The sequence below is a fragment of the Pelmatolapia mariae genome, linkage group LG3_W (assembly GCF_036321145.2).
Source record: "Pelmatolapia mariae isolate MD_Pm_ZW linkage group LG3_W, Pm_UMD_F_2, whole genome shotgun sequence".
Taxonomy (NCBI): Eukaryota; Metazoa; Chordata; class Actinopteri; order Cichliformes; family Cichlidae; genus Pelmatolapia; species Pelmatolapia mariae.
The window spans coordinates 14,323,328-14,344,908 of NC_086229.1; the positions used below are offsets into that span (position 1 = coordinate 14,323,328).

The 21,581-nt window shown below is 42.1% G+C and overlaps 1 protein-coding gene across 1 annotated transcript; it reads right to left on the minus strand.

Moving 5' to 3' along the window:
* Positions 1-6,958: 6,958 nt before the first annotated feature.
* On the minus strand, positions 6,959-9,022 carry LOC134615954 (nuclear factor 7, ovary-like). The gene has a single exon (XM_063460642.1). It carries the CDS (start codon positions 8,919-8,921, stop codon positions 7,524-7,526), a length of 1,398 nt encoding a protein of 465 aa, XP_063316712.1. The 5' UTR covers positions 8,922-9,022; the 3' UTR covers positions 6,959-7,523.
* Between the last annotated feature and the right edge of the window lie 12,559 nt (positions 9,023-21,581).

The window sequence follows — 21,581 nt, forward strand, 5'->3', positions numbered from 1 at the left end:
AGATAGATAGATAGATATATATATAGATATATATGTATTGTTGGGAAATCAGTTTTACCCCGGTTCTTTTTTAACCCCCAACTGTAGCTTCCTGACTCCTTTTATTTATGACACCAGACCTCCAATGTCCATAAATTCCTTTCTTTCTAAAGAATTACACACTCTCAGGCCAGCGCTAAACCAAACTGAAACACAGAGACAAATCCTTCCTTATTACTGCGATCTAAACAAATTTAACACATTATATTCTAATAATTATTTTCTTGTACTCACAATGTATATATATATATATATATATATATATATATATATATATATATATATGTGTATATATATATATATATATATACACACATACATACAGTGGGGCAAAAAAATATTTAGTCAGCCACCGATTGTGCAAGTGCCCCCACCTAAAATGATGACAGAGGCCAGTAATTTGCACTAGAGGTACACGTCAACTGTGAGAGACAGAATGTGAAAAAAAAAAATCCATGAATACACATGGTAGGATTTGTAAAGAATTTTTCCGTAAATCAGGGTGGCAAATAAGTATTTGGTCAATAACAAAAATACAACTCAATACTTTGTAACATAACCTTTGTTGGCAATAACAGAGGTCAAACGTTTACTATATATATATTACATGGAATGTCTTGAGCCTCAGCATCACAAAACCAGGATGACCATAAATGTTTCTTGTCCTGTTGGATGATGATAAGACTGTGACATGGGATGCCACCTTTGGTCTAGTGATGAAGCAAAGCTCAGGAAGAAGTGTGATTAAATGGTAGCCACATGTGTGCTGCTGAGAAGGATGTACAGGTGTACCTGCTGCCAAATCCAAGCCTCCTCAGGTTAGTTGTAGCTGCAGAATGCTTCACTCAAAGACGAGTATCTTTGACAGTGTATATATAGATGTGTTATACACAAGAGACAAATATTGTTCGTCTAATATGTTGGCATTATTACATTTGGCTCAATGCTTACATATATGTGTAAAAAGAAAATGTACGAGCTGTGATAACTGTGTCTGATAGAATAAAGATCAGACTGATATATGAAATATTCCTTTATTGGGTGAGAAAATCAGACCATGTCATAACTGCTTTAAGTCATACAGAATAGATATCAGAGCCTTAAACAGGCTGACTTCTGCTAAATGGGTCAAACTGGGCAGAAAGTACACAAACACATAACATCCTCATAGAATATGATGTAACACTATAGATCAACTTACCTCAGAATATATAAAGCATATAAACAATTACAGCAATATGATACAACAAACACAGCAGTGCTACTAATCCAAAATACTCAAAGCTTCATAGAACTGAAACAAACATTTATTTTTAGCTCCATTCTGCTGCTGATACATACTTTAGGTTTCTGAATATTAAACTTGTTGCTGCCTTTCATAGTGTGTAACTGGAAGGCCCTGAGTACTTTCTCCCACACTGAAAACACTGGAATGGTAACATTATTTGAACATTACCTAATAAGACTGATTCAGGACAGATAATTAGTTATGTTAAACTTTTCTAGCAGTCCTTCACAAACAGGGAACAGTCTGTCTATTCTCTCCATCTGTCAGCTGCTGCTGGCTCTTCCTCCTCCTCTTCCTCACACACTGCTGAGTTTGTCCTGGTGGATCATCAGGGGTGCAAAGCCTCACAGATGATGTGCAGCAGTGGGTCCCTCAGTCTGTCCTCACTCTGGACACTTGCAGTCGTCACACATGGAAATCAAATGTGTGATAAGCTGCAGGATTCAAACACAAGTGTAACTTATAAACACATGTTCATACTTTTATTCCACAATCAGAGAGAAAGGAACAGAGAGAGAGTGCAGGACAGACAGACAGGTGACAGTCTCAGGTGTATACACTGCTACAAAACAGCACAAGAGAAGGAGGATTTAGTGTTTGTGTTATTACGAGTGCTAAACAAGAAGAGTTCCAGATGGTACAGTGGACACATGTGTGACTCCTGTGATTAAAGCATCTTTCTTTCAGCTTAACGAGTGAACCGTCAGCTCGTTCAAACGTTAAAGTCCGTTTGGCTCGACACCACCGAACAGAGGCAGCAATATAACATAGCTAACATTAACAGTGCAGTAAATCCTGCTTGTGCCGTGATATTCAGGACTGCAAACCGAGCAGCATCACTGACTTTCAGCTTGTTGTGTTTGTGGATATATGACTGACTTTAATTATCCATAAAATCATCACATTCTCTGTAAGATTAAGGTCGACTATTGAACGGCGTATATTTTGAAGTAAAGGCTTTAAAACCAAGTTAGTACAAACATCGCTAATGTCACATGACTTTCCCGACATGTGGCCAACAGTAATGTTTTAATGTTCTTCATTATAAAAACATTTGCGCATAAATAAGTGACATCATATTCAGTACTTACTTTTGACAGTTCACTCTTCAGCAGCTCCCTTCTGCCGTATTTTGCGGCAAAATTATCCACACCCACCGCTGCGCTATGAATTGTGGGATTTATGGGACCACGAAGCGTGCACCGGACCACGCCTGATATTTGGGGAAATCGACGGCGCATTTGGAGTACACTTTGAATTGGGACAGCCGTCGTCGCGTGGCGGTGACGTATTCGCACTTGAAATGCGTACTTCAAGCGTGCATACCCTGAATTGGGACACAGCCAGCGTTGCCAACTCCTCAGTAAGGAAAATCACTATTGGTTGTCCTAAAAGTCGCTAGAAGTCGCTAAATGACGTCATCACCTAATTTGCATAATTGGTCATGCTAATATAATTGTAACCTATGTTGTTGGAGAGAGAAATAACATTGTGGAAGAGACGTAAAGTGAGTAAAAAACGTCGTAAATGCATTTAGAGTTTATTTAGAACTACAAATTAAATTTCTTTTAGCAATTATTGTTTTTTTTAATGTCACAATTCCAACCCTGCTCCTTTACCCGGGCTTGGACTGGCAAAAGTGACCCGAAATAGGCACTCTGGTGGAGTTACTTTGTGTGTGTGTGTTTATAAGTAGTTTTAAACCTTTTGATCCACAAAACAGCATAAGAGTAAAAGAAAAACTGACTGCGTTACAGCACCCGCTACTTGTTCAGAGTAAAAGCGATATGCGCTTTCACGTCTTTTTTGAAAACTTGCTGAAAATAGCGACAAAGTCGCTAAGTTGGCAACACTGCTCGCAGGCAGCAGCTCCCCCGCCCCCTCGCTCAGTCGCTCAGTGTCTGAGGTCGGATCATACCAATATTAGGGGGGATTTACGTACAGTCGTAAATTCCCACAGTGTGCACTATGTGCTTCGAATATTGTGTGTAGTTTTTGTTTTATACAGTTGTCAGTCAGGCACCTAACTATGAAAAAATTACACTCCAAAAGACCCCGGGCTTCTGAAAAAACAACCCGGGCTTAAGCCCAGTAAGCCACCCCTCCCCCCACTCCGCCACTGATTGACACAACCAGTGAACCAATGATTTTCATGTTCAAAATTCAAGGAATGAAAGTTTTTTGTCCCTTCACATACTAGGACTGAAACAGAGCACCACTGAATGATTGCAGCCATTCCCAAACTCTCTGTGAATGATAATCATGGTTGTTGATCAACCGTCATGAATATTTGCATATTAATGATGAAGGAACTGACCTCCCAGCCCATTGATCCTTCAGTGGGCTGGTTTCAGTCATTGTGCAAATGTACTGTTTATAAGATTTGGGGAAACCTGCAGTCAGCTGAGACTGAAGTCATGTTTCTCCCACTGAAAACGCTGCGTCCAGAACAACAGAATCAACTTTTTTTTTTTTTTTTTCACAATAATCTGATGCTGACCACTAAGCTCTACCTTTGCTGACTTACAGTTATGCAAACAGCTCAGACTGAAGGACCTTCTAACCTGTAATTTACACAACACTGACCTCTCACTTTCAGCTCCACTTGTTTCTTCCTCAGCATGTTTCCCTCCTTGCTGTAGACGGTGCAGGTGTAGGTGTTTGTGTCTCCCTCTGTGGGATTGTTCAGAGTCAGACTGAAGTCTCCAGGTTCCAGTAACTTTCTCTTCATCTTCGTTCGGTCTCTGTAAAACTCGTCCTGTACTCCAAGCTGGTCAGAATCATTCTGATACACGTGGACCTTCCTTTTGTCTCTGTCCTCGCACTCGACTTTTGCATCTTTCAAGAAGTTAACCGTTTTGCACGGCAGCTGGACAAACTCCACCCCTGAGTCCACCACCTTTTGGTAACCTGAGACAACAAAGCACAACATGGTGACATCAGCAGCAGCTGTGATGGTCACATGACCTCCCTGTCCCCTCCTTGTCTTCTAGTCTCAGTCAGATTGTGTCTCAGTTTGTTCCTGATGTGTTCCTGACTCGTTCTTTGGTAACTAGTCTGCAGCGTCCTGTAAAGTGCTGCAGACATGTTGGATGAAGAGCAGAAGAACAGACAGACTGAGCCTCCACAGTCGGCCATGTCTCACACACATCAGCACAGAAACCATGAAGATCTCATGTGAACACAGTCAAATCACCATCGAAATTATGGGTAGAGCAGTGCGTGGGACTCACCTGACATGAAACAGTGACGAAAATAATATAAAAGACCTCCAGAAACCACAAGAAGCAACAGGAGAACCAGGAAACCTGCGATACTCAATAGAACATTGGCCCAAGATGCAAATGGTTCTGTGGAGACATTTTATATGAAAATAAATAAGACTTCTGACTAGGGCTGCCACAAACGATTATTTTGATAGTCGACTAGTCACCGATTATTTTTGCGATTAGTCGACTGATCAGATCATGCATCCACTGGACGTAAAACGTAGTTTATTGCACCAGCATGCATCTGCTCTTATATAACTATCATTAGCTTACAGCTTTAAGTGTTTAAGGTATGTGCTAACTAAAAATAAAGACAAGATGATAGTTTATTAAATTTTAATGAAATTTGCAGATTGTTCTGGTGAAGTTTAATAAACTCCTTGCTATGTAAAATATAACAGGACACCGGAGTATATTCTGGAGCATCTTACACTTCTGATAATCAGTTGTCTGCTTGACGGTTATTCAGCTGTGTAAAAACTATAACTTTAATCTCAGCCAAACCGATTTACTCAAGAACAAATAAAATACTAAAAAAAGCCAAACAATAACATTTTTAAGTTATCTAAGTGACTTATGTATGTTTAACCTGAGTAGCGATAGACGGCGGTGGGTTTGAAAACAATTTGCCGGGAGTCCGGTGTTCTCACGGGCGCTAGTGAGCCTTGCCCCCGGCTAGCGATCGAGCTGGTCGGTAACAGACGTCTCCGAAAACGTCGGAGCGCTTTTGAAAATATGTGGTGTCTTGATAAACCGAGCAGATATTTGAGGTTTACACAGCTACATTCTCGCCTGAAAATATGTTAAACGTTTATTTTGTGACCCAGAAAGAATAATAAGAGTAATATTAACACTAACTAGCTGCCGCCATTGTTGGAAACTGAGCTGGGCTACGCTATGAATTGTGGGACAGAGCTACTTCTTCTTCTTCGGGGTTTAACGGCAGCTGGCATCCTTGTACATGCAGTGCTGCCATCTTCTGTTTCAGTCCGTTTTTACACTCTTAAATCCTACTACTTATTCCTGCGTCTTTTGTAATCTTACAAAGCTTCAAACGACGCGTCGACTATTAAATCAGTCGTCGACGATTTTTATAGTCGACGTAATCGTGACTAGTCGACTAATCTTGGCAGCCCTACTTCTGACCTCTGACCTGTATCTGCAGCACTAACCTCTGACTTGTATCTACAGCAATGACCTTTGACATGCAGCACTACTTTTTGTCTCAGGGTGTCTTTGTCCTTGTGGATGGTGCAGATGTATCCCCCACTGTCTCTCTCTCTGGGTGTTTTTAAGGTCAGACTGAGGTCTCCAGTTCTCAGCAGGTCTTCATTCATCTTTGTTCTTTGAGTCATAGGGTCATCGTCTCTGTTTGGATAAGCATCCACCATTATGAGTCCGAGGTCAGAGCGAGTCCACTCCACTGTGGTGTCTTCAGACAGGTTACGTTTTGTGCTGCAGGGCAGGATGACAGACTTTGACCCTTCCCGCACCGTCACCATTTTCTGCTCATCTGAGAGGAAAAGAAACCATTGTATTAACACTAGTAATCCTTCTTGTAACAAGTGTCACCTGGCAGTTTGTTGCTCTCTGCCAGGTGATTGGCTGAAGAGCTGTGAAAGGGTGGGTGTGTGGGGTGAAGTCAGCGCTCTTCTGAGGCAATTAATTCACTCGGGTGCGAGTGGGTACACTGTCGGTAAGAGAAGTTTGCTATTTTTGTTTGGATCATTTGCTATTTGTGTCTATTTTTAATGTGTTGTTGGACTTTTTTAGTGTGACCACGAATTTTAATAGAAGAATTGATCAAGCCCTCGATCAACTGCGTGCAGAGAAACTGATCAATACTGTAGGTATATTGAGTGTTTGTTTTAGCTTCATGATTTTGAACAGTTTCATAAAATTGATATTTTATTGGGTAATATATTAATCGATAATGTTGTTTGTTTTTGAGCTGTGCTGTCTCTGCTGTCCTGTTTTTTTTTCATTCTTTTGATTGATTTGTAATTTTGTTTTGGTTAGTCCATCCAGCCGTAAAGGCGGTTATTGATTGAGAGTGAGTTGTGTGAGGGCGGACTAACCTCCCTTTTTGTTTTTTGTTTAATTGTTTGTGCCACTTCCCCCAGATCGCAGGCCATGCATAGCGCTGATTCCCAGCTGCGCTGAGACCCAAATTGTTTGCAGACAGACTAAAGGTGTTTCCTTCAGAAACAAAGACAATATTTACAAAGATCTCACAGGTAAATTGTGAGCGATCACAGCAGCATCTCATCCTGACTAACAGCTTTTAGATGCAGGGAGAGCGTCGTGGTTCAGAGGTGCTTCAGCAGATAAGTGTGTTCAGCCCAACTAGTTTATCTCATTACAGCAGTTTGATGTTTCCCTTTGAATCCCCCTGAAGATACTGACAGTGAAGCACGTACATAATACTCCAGCCTTTCAACTCTGAGCTTATTTAGTTCTATTAATACACTGAAATCTCATTTGTGTCATGAAGAAAGTCTTTAATCAAACAGAATTCAAAGATCAGAAACATTTCATATATGGAGTTAAACATGAATCATTGTTTCAACAACATATTTATTGTTGTCATAAACAGACAAGAAGACAACAACAAACTGCTCCTCCCATTCAACACATGTCAGTCCATATCCCAGCAAACTAAATCATCTCCATTTACACACATCAAATAGAAACATGAATCACTTGTAATGATTAGAAACTTGATAGAATTTCAAATCTAGTTTGGGGAGTCATTCAGTGAGAAACAGTGAAATGATTTTCCATGTGAAAAGGTGGACAGCAGAAACAGAAAGAAACAGTGAGAACTAAAAGAGAAACAAAGAGCTTTGGAACAACGAGGCAGCAGGAGGACAGCTGCAGTTTAACAGCTTCACTGACAGGAAACAACATTAGAAACATCATCATCCTCAACTCATCTGCTCCACTGACACTGACACCTTCAACAGCAACACCTTCACTTTACCATCAGTGCAAATATATGGAAACATCCTGTCAATGAAAGTGTGTGTGAAGGTGTGTATGTGTATGTTAGTATCAGGATCAGAGAACGACAGCTTTCCTCTGTTCCAGTCCAGATTCACTCTGATCCTCTGGAGCTTCTGCTGGAAGAAGAGAGAGAGAGCAGTGAGAGGAGTTGATGGTGAACATGCTGAGTATTTACTTCCATCAAACCATATAGTCCACAATCCAGACAGTATGATTCCCTTCCTCTGCACAGACTCTGCTAACACACCCAGTATCCACAATGTACTGTCTCCAACTTCAACATCCCAGCTGTGAGTCCCTGAGTTAAAGCCCTCAGAGCCCAGGACAGAGCAGATTAATCCATCAAACCTCTCTGGATTATCAGGAAGCTGCTGTTCATCTCCTCCTCTCACACTGGTGAGATCTTCAGACAGGATGAGATCGGGACCAGCAGTGTTTGGGTCCAGAATGAGAGGAGTGTAGGAGACCATGTCCTTCATGTTGTTCCAGATGTTGAAGGTCAGGTTGCCCAGGTGTTTGGCCTGGTCTATCAGAGCTCCTGAGGGCAGCTGTGGATCATCCAGCAGGGGGCAGCGCTGGACTCTTTCCACTGCAGCCTTGTAGTTGTGCAGGAATGAGACGTCTTCAGCTCTCAGCTCCTCCTCTGTGGCTCTGACTGTGTCTGAAAGAGCTGCTATCTCTCTGCTCAGAGCCTCCATCTTCTCCTTCATCATCCCACTCTTCTGCTCCTCTTCCTCCCTCAGTGCAGCCAGCCTGGCCTCCTCTTCCTCTGCTAGAAACTGGTGAAGCTTCTTAAACTGCTCCTTAATCTGTCTCTCTGTGTGTCGGGCCTGGACCTTAATGTGTTCTGCTGTTTGATCAAACTTCACTTGAACTTCTTCACAAACCTTTAACTTCTTCTTTAAGGGCTCCAGAGTTTCCTGAAGTTCCTTCTTGTGTTGTTGTGCAGCTTCATTGATGGGTCTGAATCTGTGATTGGTGTGATTTTCTGAGGCACAGCAGACGACACACACTGGCTGCTGATGGTCCAGACAGAAGAGTTTGAGTTTCTCAGAGTGCAGACTGCAGAGAGCCTCTGAAGCTCTCTGATCTCTCTCCTGTAAGAACGACTCACACAGGTTCTTTAAAGCCAGACTTAAAGGTGGTTCATCCCCTGAAGATCTTCTCTTACAAACTGGACACTCGTGTGTTGGTCTCTCTCTCCACCATCTCTTCAGACAGTCTTTACAGAAGCTGTGGCTACATGACAGAAGAACAGGATCTCTGAAGACCTCCTGACAGACCGGACAGCAGAGATCCTCCTCTGATCTGGAAGCCATTGAGTCTGTGAGTGAAGCTGAAAACAGCAGACAGGAAGTACAGTCAGTCCTGGCTCCCCTCCCTCCTCTACTACCTTCACTGAAACTTCCTTTGAGTCATGTTTTTGCTCAAACTCACATTCAGTGTGTGGAGCGTCAGCAGCTTGAAGCAGCAGTGTTGGAGTTTTCCACTTTTCTCTCCTGTAGCTGGACTCACTCAGAGGAAGCTGCTAGTTTGGTCTGAACTCAGTCTGATCGTCTGTGCGTCTCTCTTCACTGAGGACGAAGAACTTCCTGTTTCCTGGTTTGTAACACTTGAGTGGCGTGAGGGGAGGAGACAAATGTTGCTGTTTGACTTTTAACTAAGGTGTGTTTCAATCCTGCCTGTAGCTCAAAAACTGTAAAACAGGTTTTGTGTCTTTTCACCTCCACAGGTCACAACATGAAACCTGTTGTGAAGTTTATCAATAAAGTGTCACTCGGTGGTGCAGCTGTTTGTCAGCTTCTATTTTAGACTTTGTTCTGGTTCTTGTTCAGGTTCCCAGCAGTGGGAGTGTAATGCAGTCACACACACACAGGTGGTGTTTAGGTGGATTCACTTTATTACAGACAGTGGTGTTATTTCTTGTAAATAAGGTTGTGTTTCAATCCAAAGTTCAGACATTAACCTGCCAGAAGTTGGAAAAGTTACTAATAAAGAGCTTTTATATCATTTCACATGCAGGTCAGAGCATGAAAGCTGTGATGCAGCAGTTTGAGGAAAATTGCTGCTGATATAAAATATTTTTGTGGTTTTACAAAATATATAAAAGAGCAGAAAGAAAAGAAATAAGTGTAAAGAGTGCAGCAAAATGCATGTTTTAGTGTGAGTTGGTTCATCTGATCTGGTTGTGTAAAAGTCACTGCATGACACTGAGTGTTACTTTTGTGTTACTGACACTCATCTCTGACTCAGAGAAACGATTTCTCCCCTGTGATGTTCACACAGTGGTGAGTTTCATGTGTGTGGAATTTTTACTCTTTTATAGAGTATAAAAGAGGAACTGGAAACTGGAACTGGAAACCCTTCTACCCTCTCCTATTCTAGAAGAGGTTTACAAGTTTGTGGACAACGCTCAGCGGGCCCAACACTCTAAAGGAAAAGAAAGACAACGCAGGAAATTTCACACCTTACTTTCGAAAACCCTCACCCCTCAGTCTGAATCTACACAACTTAGCGAAGAACACACACCTGAGGACAGTCAGAAAAACGGGTGAAGAACTTTTCAGACCGGAATCTCACTGAACCTGAAAAGAGGGTTTTAGCCAAAGGACTCAATTTTGCCATTTCTCCGCAACAGTTGCCCATAGTGGACCTCATCACAGCCACAGAAACTGCCATACGGATTAACAAATTATCCCAGACAGAAGCAGAAGAGATCAGGATAAAAGTCTCAGGCACCCTCTCCAGTGCCAAAGTCCCTCTGTCTAACCTCACATTACAAGAAAAGAAGGCCGTCGCTTCCCTGAGTAAAGACCACAACATCACTATATTACCAGCAGATAAGGGAAGGTGCACCGTGGTCCTAAACACAACAGATTACCACACAAAGATCACTACTCTCCTCAGTGACAACAATACCTATGAAGCCTAAAAGCGAGACCCCACAAGCAGCTACAAAAAGAAAGTTATAGCTTGCCTTCAAGACCTTGAAAGGGACAAAGTCATTCACCGCCTCACATATCACCGCCTTTACCCAGGGGATGCCATACCCTTCATTTACAGACTTCCTAAGATCCATAAGGAAGGTGTCCCACTCAGACCCATTGTCAGTAGCATAAACTCAGCCACTTACAACATCGCGAAACACCTTGCAACCGTCCTAGCACCTCTTGTGGGAAACACCCCACATCACATCATGAACTCCACCGACTTTACTGACAAGGTCCAGAAACTTACCCTGGACCCAGATGAAACCATGGTGTCCTTTGACCTTTGATGTAGTCTCTCTCTTCACTTGCATACCCACCACGGAGGCAGTGGAGACTGTCAGAAAACGACTACAAGAAGACAGCTCCTTGGAAGACAGGACCAACTTCACACCCAATCAGATTTGCACACTGTTAGACCTCTGCCTCACCACTACATATTTCAAATACAACGGGGGTTTCTACAGACAAAAACATGGCTGTGCCATGGGCTCCCCCGTGTCACCTATTGTAACCTTTACATGGAGGAAGTGGAAAGAAAGGCTCTTGGCTCTTTTAAAGGGAGAGTACCCAGCCACTGGTACAGATATGTAGACGACACCTGGGTCAAAATCAAAAGACAAGAAGTGGAATCCTTCACTGCGCACATTAACGCCGTGGATAAAAACATCAAGTTCACCAGGGAAGACACAAAGGACAACTGTTTGCCTTTCCTGGACTGCGCTGTGCACATTGAAGAGAATGGCAACCTCAACATTGAAGTTTACCGGAAGCCCACACACACAGACCAGTACCTCCTCTTTGACTCCCATCACCCTCTGGAACATAAACTTGGAGTAATCAGGACCCTACACCACCGAGCAGAACATGTTCCCTCTAAGCCTGAAGGGAAAAAGAAGGAACACACACATGTAAAGGAAGCACTTAAAACATGTGGCTATCCTAATTGGGCGTTTATAAAGTCAGCAAAGATGCACAGAAAAGAAGATCAGACACCAGCGAGGGAGGATAAGAAAGACAGACGTAACAACATTGTCATCCCCTATGTCGCCGGTGTATCAGAGAAACTCAGGAGAGTTTTCTGCAAACACGACATCCCAGTGCAGACCCAGCAACACACTCAGACAGAAACTGGTTCACCCTAAAGACAAAACTCCTAAACACAAACTGAACAATGTGGTGTATGCTGTACAGTGCAGCGAGGAATGCCCAGACCTCTACATCGGAGAGACCAAACAGCCACTTCACAAGCGCATGGCACAACATAGAAGAGCCACCTCCACGGGACAAGACTCAGCAGTTCATCTGCATCTAAAGGACAAAGGTCACTCTTTCGAGGATGCCAACGTTCACATTTTGGACAGAGAGGACAGATGGTTTGAAAGAGGAGTGAAGGAAGCCATTTACGTCCACAGTGAGCGACCATCTTCGAACAGAGGCGGTGGTTTACGACACCAACTGTCTGCCATCTATAATCCAGTTTTGAGATCCCTTCCCAGACGCCTTAAGGCCAACTCACATCCTGGGCCATCTGACCTCAGGAAATCACATGCCAGGTTTCACAATGAGCTCACCCGAAACTCTGGCTGATTAGGACCCACACCCGCTTTCAAACCTTGGCTCATGTGATTAGGTTAGAGGATCATCAGGGGGTCCTTTGTCCCCCTTTGGGGGGGGGACTCCCACTAGGTTTAAATCTGGGACTCTCCACCACTGATCCTTAGAACTGAAGAAGCTTGTCGGATGAGAGGTGAAACGTCTTAAAGCAACTCAAGAAGTCCAGACGCTTTTCTTTCCAAGCTCCTTAATCTACGATGACCTGGATGACTGAGAACCTTCACAGACATGTGATCTAAAAGTCAAATATCTGCTGCGACTCTTTGTAGACCTGTGGACAGGAAACACACAGCAGGTCCTGATCAGTAACAGGCAGAGATGGGCAGTAACGCGTTACTTGTAACAAAGAAGTCCTGCCATTATTTAATTCTTCAATCTTAAATATGATCAACCTATCTCTAATAATCGGCTATGTACCACAGGCCTTCAAGCTGGCTGTAGTTAAACCTTTACTCAAAAAGCATCTCTAGACCCAGCAGTCTTAGCTAATTATAGGCCAATCTCCAACCTTCCTTTTATTTCAAAAATCCTAGTAGTTGAGTAGTTGTCAAACGGCTAACAGATCATCTGCAGAGGAATGGCTTATTTGAAGAGTTTCAGTCAGGTTTCAGAGCTCATCACAGCACAGAAACAGCTTTAGTGAAGGTTACAAATGATCTTCTTATGGCCTCTGACAGTGGACTCATCTCTGTGCTTGTCCAGCTAGACCTTAGTGAGATTCCCATGATGCATTGAGTTTTTCCTTTCCAGTCAGCCCAACAGTTTACAACATAACAGGCCTGTGTGCAATCAACCCACCTTTGTCTACAACATGTCTCAAAGCCTCTGTTTGCTGCCCTGTAATCTTTGTGCTCCACAGCTTTTAACTGAACTCTGCTTGGATTTTGCCTTTTTGCTTTTTCTCCACCTCCTGACTTCTGTATTCCTTCCCTGATCTGAAAGACAAAATCAGCTTCATCTAAAACTCAACACTTCAACACCGACCTGCTGGATGATTCACTAACAGCCACTCTCTTCTCTGGCCCTTCGTTACACCTTTCCAAGGTCCCCAGATCTTATGGGGAATATAAAACATCACCACTGCTGATTAAGTATATTTCTAATTATTTAGTTTCTAATTAGTTGAGTTAGTTTCTTAGCACGTCACTACAGCCCCCTCAGACTGTGTTTTCTGCCGTCTAAAGATAATATTGATAGTGTGTGGATTTACAGAGCTGGAGACTTTCTTTTTGCCGAGGTCATTAATCATGTCAAACCGCAGACACGCTGACAGACTGAGAAGACCGCTCGTGAAAACGACCAATCTGTGGATCCACACACGATGAACACACAGAGTGGAGTCTGTAAACAAATCTAACAGTTAACCTGCAACACAGGGTCACGAGCCTCCCTCAGTTGGGAACTCTCCTAAAATAAAGTACTGGAACGCACCGCGCGCTTTATGGCAACTTGGCTCCGCCCCCACACATTAGTAATGTCACGTAGTGTCGGGTCGTGGGTTTTGTCACACCAGCCCTCATACTTTCACAAACACAGTCGCTCTGTGTGAATCAAACCGCGGGTTCACAATGTGCATTTTCACCCAGTCCTGTTACCCTAACATATTATCCCGTGTAAAAAATGTGGAACATTGCAGAAGTCACATGCACAACAGGAAGTTGCATAAGGTGAATCTTTTAAAAGCCATGCAAAGACCAAAAGTACGTTTTCTCATTTATTTGATATTTTAACTATGGCTGAATATCAACATACAGCCCCATTACCTTAATTATATCATAGTTGTTATTTGATTATTTTAAAAATAAAATGTTGGGGAAAATCATTAGATTGTGGTCACTGTCCTCATACTAGCAAGGATGCCATGTGGCTATATTGCAAACTGTATGCTAAAAACTCACTGCTATTACTTTCAGTCCTGTTACTCATATAAAGAGTAGACTGAGTACCAGTTACAGGAGTGAGTAGAGTCAATGGATTAAATGATTTATTAATGTGAATATTTGTTGATTTTACTCTATTTACCTGATTTTTAAGTTTTACAGTTGAAATTACTCGAGTTGTTGAGATTTATGTTCAGTTTCGTGATATAAATAAATACTGATATGAAGTCAATGCAAAGGTGGAGAAAGACACAGCATAATATCAAGGAAAGAAAAGAAACTGAACTGCACCTTGTTACCCCTCGAGACTTATTGGGACACATATATGTGCAAAATGCATGAGAATCTGGGTTGTTGTGCAGAAGTTTCACCACTTGAAAGTGATCACTGTCGATCTGGATGATCTTGTGAAAGCCATCACACAGAAAACATGTACGGAGAATGTTCTGAGTGCAAGGATCTCTCTTCCCAGTCTCCATCCAGTACAATGCAGAGAGTCAAGTGACTTATCTCCAGCAGGCAGTAGTGGATTAGGAGCACAAGAATGACCCCAGTGGCAAAACATCCAGAGTAACAATAAAGTAAAAAGAGACGAGGCTTGAAAGCACATGAAGACTTGATTCATGTTGACCTCTGAAAATGAGCTCTGAAAATATAGCACAGAGATACAAGCAGTCCACTTCAGAGCATCACACCAGCACACAGATGTGCTTTATATACATACATCCTCCCATCCAACGTCCTTCTGCACAGTGTCCCCATCAAGACTTAAGGGCCCACCAGCAATCTGGCAGCACTTGTCACCAGTGCTCAATTACATGCAGAGGGCACATTCACAATCCACTTTTGCAGTGATGCTTTCAATAGAGACAGAGAGGGAATTGTTTTATGTTTTCTACTGAACTGTTCAAACTAGTATTCACTGCTGGGACATGAAACGGCGAGCCACAGAAGGGTCCACTGGATGGTGTGGGATGAACCCTCAAGAGGACAGCACAGAAATAGCACCAACTGTCTTGTCAGCAACGGGAAATTTCAGATGCTGCAGAACTGTTTACTGTGTGGCACAATTTTATATGAGTGCTTGATGATTGTTGTATATTAGCTGCTATGACAACTCAGATTCCCTCTGGGATTAATAAAGTCTCTTTGATTCTGAAAAGGCAGAAATGGCAATCAAGTTGTTTGAAGCAGTTGAGAAAGCAGTTCAGGAGATGCTAAAGATGGGCCATCAGTTCCATCCACTGAGGACACATCAGGCAGTTCTCATTTCCCAAGAACTGACATACAGGGACGTCAGCTGCCAGTGCACAGCAAAACAAATTGTGACCTGTGAGTGCTTTAACCTCCTAGGACCTGCCGTCCACATATGTGGACATCACATTTTTGGTTATTTTGACCAAAATACTCAATTTTGCTCTACATGGGGCTGATATCCACTTACGAGGACATTATAGTGCTACTGTTCTATCAAAATTTCAAATGAATATCCTCATTTGTGGCTCTCATTTTTCTTAAAAAAAATAAGGTATACAAAAAAATCTGGAAATTCTTTGTTTTTGCATTCGTCAGGCCCCAATACGCCCAAATATCAAAGAGAAATTAAAAATGCATGTCGTGGAAGAGTTCAGGTCTTAGGAGGTTAAAAAGGTCACACAAGTTTGTTTTCACAGAAAACTCCCACACACGTGCACACTAACATCCAAACACACTCAGGACATGTTCAGTACTGTTACCCAATATTCATTCCTTGTTACTTTCTGCAAATATGTTTGGTTGATCTTTCATCCAGTTGGTTAATAAATTACATGATAATAAATTTGATAAGCTTGAGGTTTGTGTCTACTTGAATTGATAAGTGTGCCTCTGGATCGATATGATTTCTGCTTATATGGGGCGATCGTGGCTCAAGAGTTGGGAGTTCGCCTCGTAATCGGAAGCCCCGGCTTGGACAGTCTCGGTTGTTGTGTTCTTGGGCAAGACACTTCACCCGTTGACTACTGGTGGTGTTCAGAGGGCCCGGGGCACCAGTGTGGGTTTGGATCATTTTGCCGAAACAAACGGCAGAAGGGAGCGGCTTAAGAGTGAACTGTCAAAAATAAGTACTGAATATTATGTCACTTATTTATGTGCTAATGTTTAATAACGAAGAACATTAAAACATTACTGTTGGCCAAATGTCGGCAAAGTTATGTGACATTAGTGATGTTTGTACTCTGCCTCTGTTAGGTGGTGTCGAGCCAAACGGACTTTAACGTGTGTTTGAACGAGCTGACGGTTCACTCGTTAAGCTGAAAGAAAGATGCTTTAATCACAGGAGTCACACATGTGTCCACTGTACCATCTGGAACTCTTCTTGTTTAGCACTCGTAATAACACAAACACTAAATCCTCCTTCTCTTGTGCTGTTTTGTAGCAGTGTATACACCTGAGACTGTCACCTGTCTGTCTGTCCTGCACTCTCTCTCTGTTTCTTTCTCTCTGATTGTGGAATAAAAGTATGAACATGTATTTATAAGTTACACTTGTGTTTGAATCCTGCAGCTTATCACACATTTGATTTCCATGTGTGACGACTGCAAGTGTCCAGAGTGAGGACAGACTGAGGGACCCACTGCTGCACATCATCTGTGAGGCTTTGCACCCCTGATGATCCACCAGGACAAACTCAGCAGTGTGTGAGGAAGAGGAGGAGGAGGAAGAGCCAGCAGCAGCTGACAGATGGAGAGAATAGACAGACTGTTCCCTGTTTGTGAAGGACTGCTAGGAAAGTTTAAAATAACTAATTGTCTGTCCTGAATCAGTCTTATTAGGTAATGTTCAAATAATGTTATCATTCCAGTGTTTTCAGTGTGGGAGAAAGTACTCAGGGCCTTCAAGTTACACACTATGAAAGGCAGAAACAAGTTTAATGTTCAGAAACCTAAAGTATGTATCAGCAGCAGAATGGAGCTAAAAATAAATGTTTGTTTCAGTTCTATGAAGCTTTGAGTGTTTTGGATTAGTAGTACTGCTGTGTTTGTTGCATCATATTGCTGTAATTGTTTATATGCTTTATATATTCTGAGGTAAGTTGATCTATAGTGTTACATCATATTCTATAAGGATGTTATGTGTTTGTTTACTTTCTGTCCAGTTTGACCCATTTAGCAGAAGTCAGCCTGTTTAAGGCTCTGATATCTATTCTGTATGACTTAAAGCAGTTATGACATGGTCTGATTTTCTCACCCAATAAAGGAATATTTCATATATCAGTCTACTCTTCATTCTATCAGACACAGTTATCACAGCTCGTACATTTGCTTCTTCCACACATATATAAGCATTGAGCCAAATTTAGTAATGCCAACATATTAGACGAACAATATTTGTCTCATATATGTAATACATCTATATATACACTGTCAAAGATACTTGTCTTTGAGTGAAGATTTACAGTGATAGGAAATATAAATAACTGCAACTTTAATCTTTGACCTAGAGTTCAAGCTCACTGCTGTAAGCAGTATATATATATATGTATATATATATATAAATCAAACATTTGATGCCTCAGCTGTCTCAGTCCTACAGCGCTCTGCAGCTACAACTAACCTGAGGAGGCTTTGATTTGGCAGCAGGTACACCTGTACATCCTTCTCAGCAGCACACATGTGGCTACCATTTAATCACACTTCTTCCTGAGCTTTGCTTCATCGCTAGACCAAAGGTGGCATCCCATGTCGCAGTCTTATCATCATCCAACAGGACAAGAAACATTTATGGTCATCCTGGTTTTGTGATGCTGAGGCTCAAGACATCCCGATTCATCCCCGCCACACGCGTGTTTGTACGCTCATACACAGTCGATGGGACTGGAACACAATCCAGCAGGATTGCAGAACACACCATGACTGAACTGAGATCATCACAACATATAGTGTGATGGAAATTCAGTTTCCAGTAGCACAGCACCGACAGAAGTTGCATGTTACAGATACGCTAAGGGAAATGAGAGTAAGGATATAAGCACACAGCCCCACTCCACTGACGACCTGCTGTTGGCCAACACCCTCAACGACTCTTACTGCTGGTTTGATGAGACATCAAGCAGCCTTGACACCTCCACCTTCCCCAACAATAGAGACACTTTGGTCCATCATCCCCCCACCTCCCCACTCCCACCAGCACAGAGCCATCACCACCATCAAAGACTTCACCCACAGGAGCCCCCTCCTCACTCCACAGCTATGAGGATTTCACACCACCTTCTCCCACTACAACCCTTCATATTCATGATGTGAGGACGCAGTTTGACCCTTTAGACCTACTAAAGAACCCAGTCCGCCTGAGCTTATCTTTATATTTTTACATGTTGTAGTGCCATTTCTGGGAGTATTTTAAGTTGCTATACATCAATACAACCATTATGTCCCAAATTTTAATCATATGTATGAATCAAGTCATCAGTAACTACATAAATTGCAATAGTGGTATTTTTACACAAATTTCTAGTTAAAGTAATTTCAGAGGTTCATCCCTGAAAATTGTAAATGTAAAAAAGTTGCATAAAACAGTTTCCAAATTAATTTTGAGTGTCTTCATAGTTTTATTTTTGAGATACACCAATTTGTATATACTGCAGCCACCAACTTTGAAATTCTCATTTACATGACTTATTTAAACATTCTCCTCTTGAATGCAAAATTCTTAAAAACATCTTTTATCCTTTAAGAGTAAATAAATCTGAAAGCTGTTCCGTCCTAAAAGAGTACAACAATGTGTAGTTTATGATGTTCTAAAGGTTTCAGCATCTTTTTGAATTTGTCACATGTGTGGAAAGGTATGAGTGAGCCTTTGTATCATACTGTGAGTGATGCTCGTCAGCACACAAACCCAGAGTTTCTCTACAGGAACACAGAGAGAGTTATTCCCTGTACTGTAAGGACACATTCAGCATTGTGCAGTAAATCCAGATCATCCCAGTTAAATGATTACATGGATGTGAGTGTGGTCGTCAGAGCAGCACTGATCAGTGTCAGGTTATAATGACCAAGGTGTACACAAACACTAAGTTTGAGTGTGTGCAGTGAGACTTCAGTCAAAGCATTTAACTGAGGTGTGAAAAATAAGCTGAACTCTACAGCTTGTTGTGGTCCCCTGTGGCTTGACAGCCTTCCAGCTGTTCTCCAGCATTTTCATTTACATTCATAAAATATCTCCACATGTTGCTCCCCTTTCTCTCTCTCTGCAGTCCAAATGCGTCTTCTGAGCGCATCTGAGTCACGTGACGGCACAGTAACAAATCCCAGCAGGGCAGGAAGAAGGGGGCGGAGCAAAGTGCGTCTGCCGCATAAGAAGAGGTGTTCACACAGACAGAGCTGCTTTTTCATCCACAGTGAGTAAATAGTGAACCTCCAGGAGAGAAACAAACTAAAGTATCGATCATATACCACTACCAACGTTTGGATCGATATCTGCATCGATCTGCACACCCTTGTCTCCTGGATCGTAGCTGAGATCAGCGTGAACCACGTGGGTCTCTGCTCCCTGACCTGTTTCCTGTTTGGAAAGAGTTCCAGCTTCATCACGGAGTTTCTCTCGGTTTGTGGGCTCATCTAAAGGTAAGCACCGAGCTAACTTCAACACTAGATTTACTAACCCTGCGCACATTTGCAGAAATCCCTTGAACCCAACACAGGGCTCGCAAAATCGCTAGCCCGACGTTCCGGGGCTGGCGATTTTTCCAGTCCGGCTACCAGAATCTATGCCTGCCCTGCCCGTCGGGCTATCATAGGAAGGAAAAATATATGTCAATGCTTTTGCTTTCTTTCGGAAATGTAGCTGTGTGAATATGTCTTTGGCATCGGTGAACCACTATCAATATGTGACTAGGGCTGCTCAATTAATAGAATTTTAATCTAAATTACGATCTGGGCTTTCAACGATCATTAAAAATGACTGAGCCGATTATTAGCACCTACCTCGTGCTTTACTCTCGCCCTGCTCCGTGTGGCAAATCGAGCGCACCTCTCTACATTTCGAACACGCGTCACACACACAATTAAGAGGAGCTAAGGCTACGTTCACACTGCAGGTCTTAATGCTCAATTCCGATTTTTTGATCAAATCCGATTTTTTTGTCTGCTTGTTCACACTACACATAAAATGCGACATCAAACGCGCTCTAGTGTGAACGCTCAATGCGGCCCGCATGCGCAAAAGAAGATGTCACACACAACTCGCTCCGTTTAGACCCAGAGCAAACAGTATTGTTTGACTGATTGCCCTTAATATAAAGACTTCGGACTTTATGTTTCCAGATTTTTGCTTTAAGTTATTTTGTTATTTACATAATTATGTAGATGACCTAATAATGATCCTTTTTGCTGTTTTAGAGGAGCGGTGCTTCAAAGGATAGTTGCAGATTTCTGTCAGAATGTGCAGAAAATACAGTGAAAATAAAATGTTCATATTTCTCCAACGTTGTCTTCCCAACAGTTTCGCCGGATGGTAGGAAATCGTTTGCGATGTCCTATCGGGCGCTTCTCCGGCGCTGATAATTGGCGTCTGTCTTGTGTCAGTGACGTAAAAGACGGATTTAATGCGACTTGACCGTTCACACAGCAGTCGCTTTCTAAAACATCGGATACGTATCGGATTCAGTACCACATACGAAAGTCACCCAGATCGGATTTGAAAATATCGGATTTGTGCCGTTCACACTGTCATACCAAGATCGGATACGGGTCGCATAGGGGCGAAAAAATCGGATTTGATGCACTTTCGCCTGCAGTGTGAACGTAGCCTAACAGAGGGAAGCCCGGAAAGCTAAGCAGAAGTTATTTGGACAGGAGAGTGACTGCCGTTGGTTGAAAAGAAAGGTAAAAAAACCCCTTCATTGGTGTGGAAACATTATGGGTTCGCGGAGTCAGACGTGGATCAAGTAGACATAGTGTGTAAACTTTGGTGTCGTAGCTGCACCACAGAGCGACATGGCAAAGTTCACTAAACATAGATGTTTACATTTTATTCTTTATATTGCAAACATTTGCACTGTTCTCAGTATTTGCACACTATTTTATACTATTTTTGACAATGTTTAAAGCCATTATTCAATACATTGTTATTGTTAAATAAATGTCATCAAATAATCGAGATCATCGATTATTGAATCGCTGGACATTGAACTGTAATTTTAAATGGTTTAAAAGCATGTAGAATAGCATATGTAGGCAAGTATATTTGTCCCCTTTTATCAAGAAGCAAAGACAAAAAGGAAAAAGAAAACAGGGCTCGCAAAATTTCAAAATCTCTGGTAGCCCTTCGGGCAGGGACTCTTCAGTTTTTGGTAGCCCAAAATAAATTTAAGTAGCCCGAATAAAAAAGGGAGCAATTTTTTTATGTTTTGTTTCCTGTTTTGTTTCCGTTACACTATTATACTTTAATGTATAATAGTGTAACAGAAACAAAACATTAATCAAAAAATTGTTGAAACACAAATTACAATATTGTA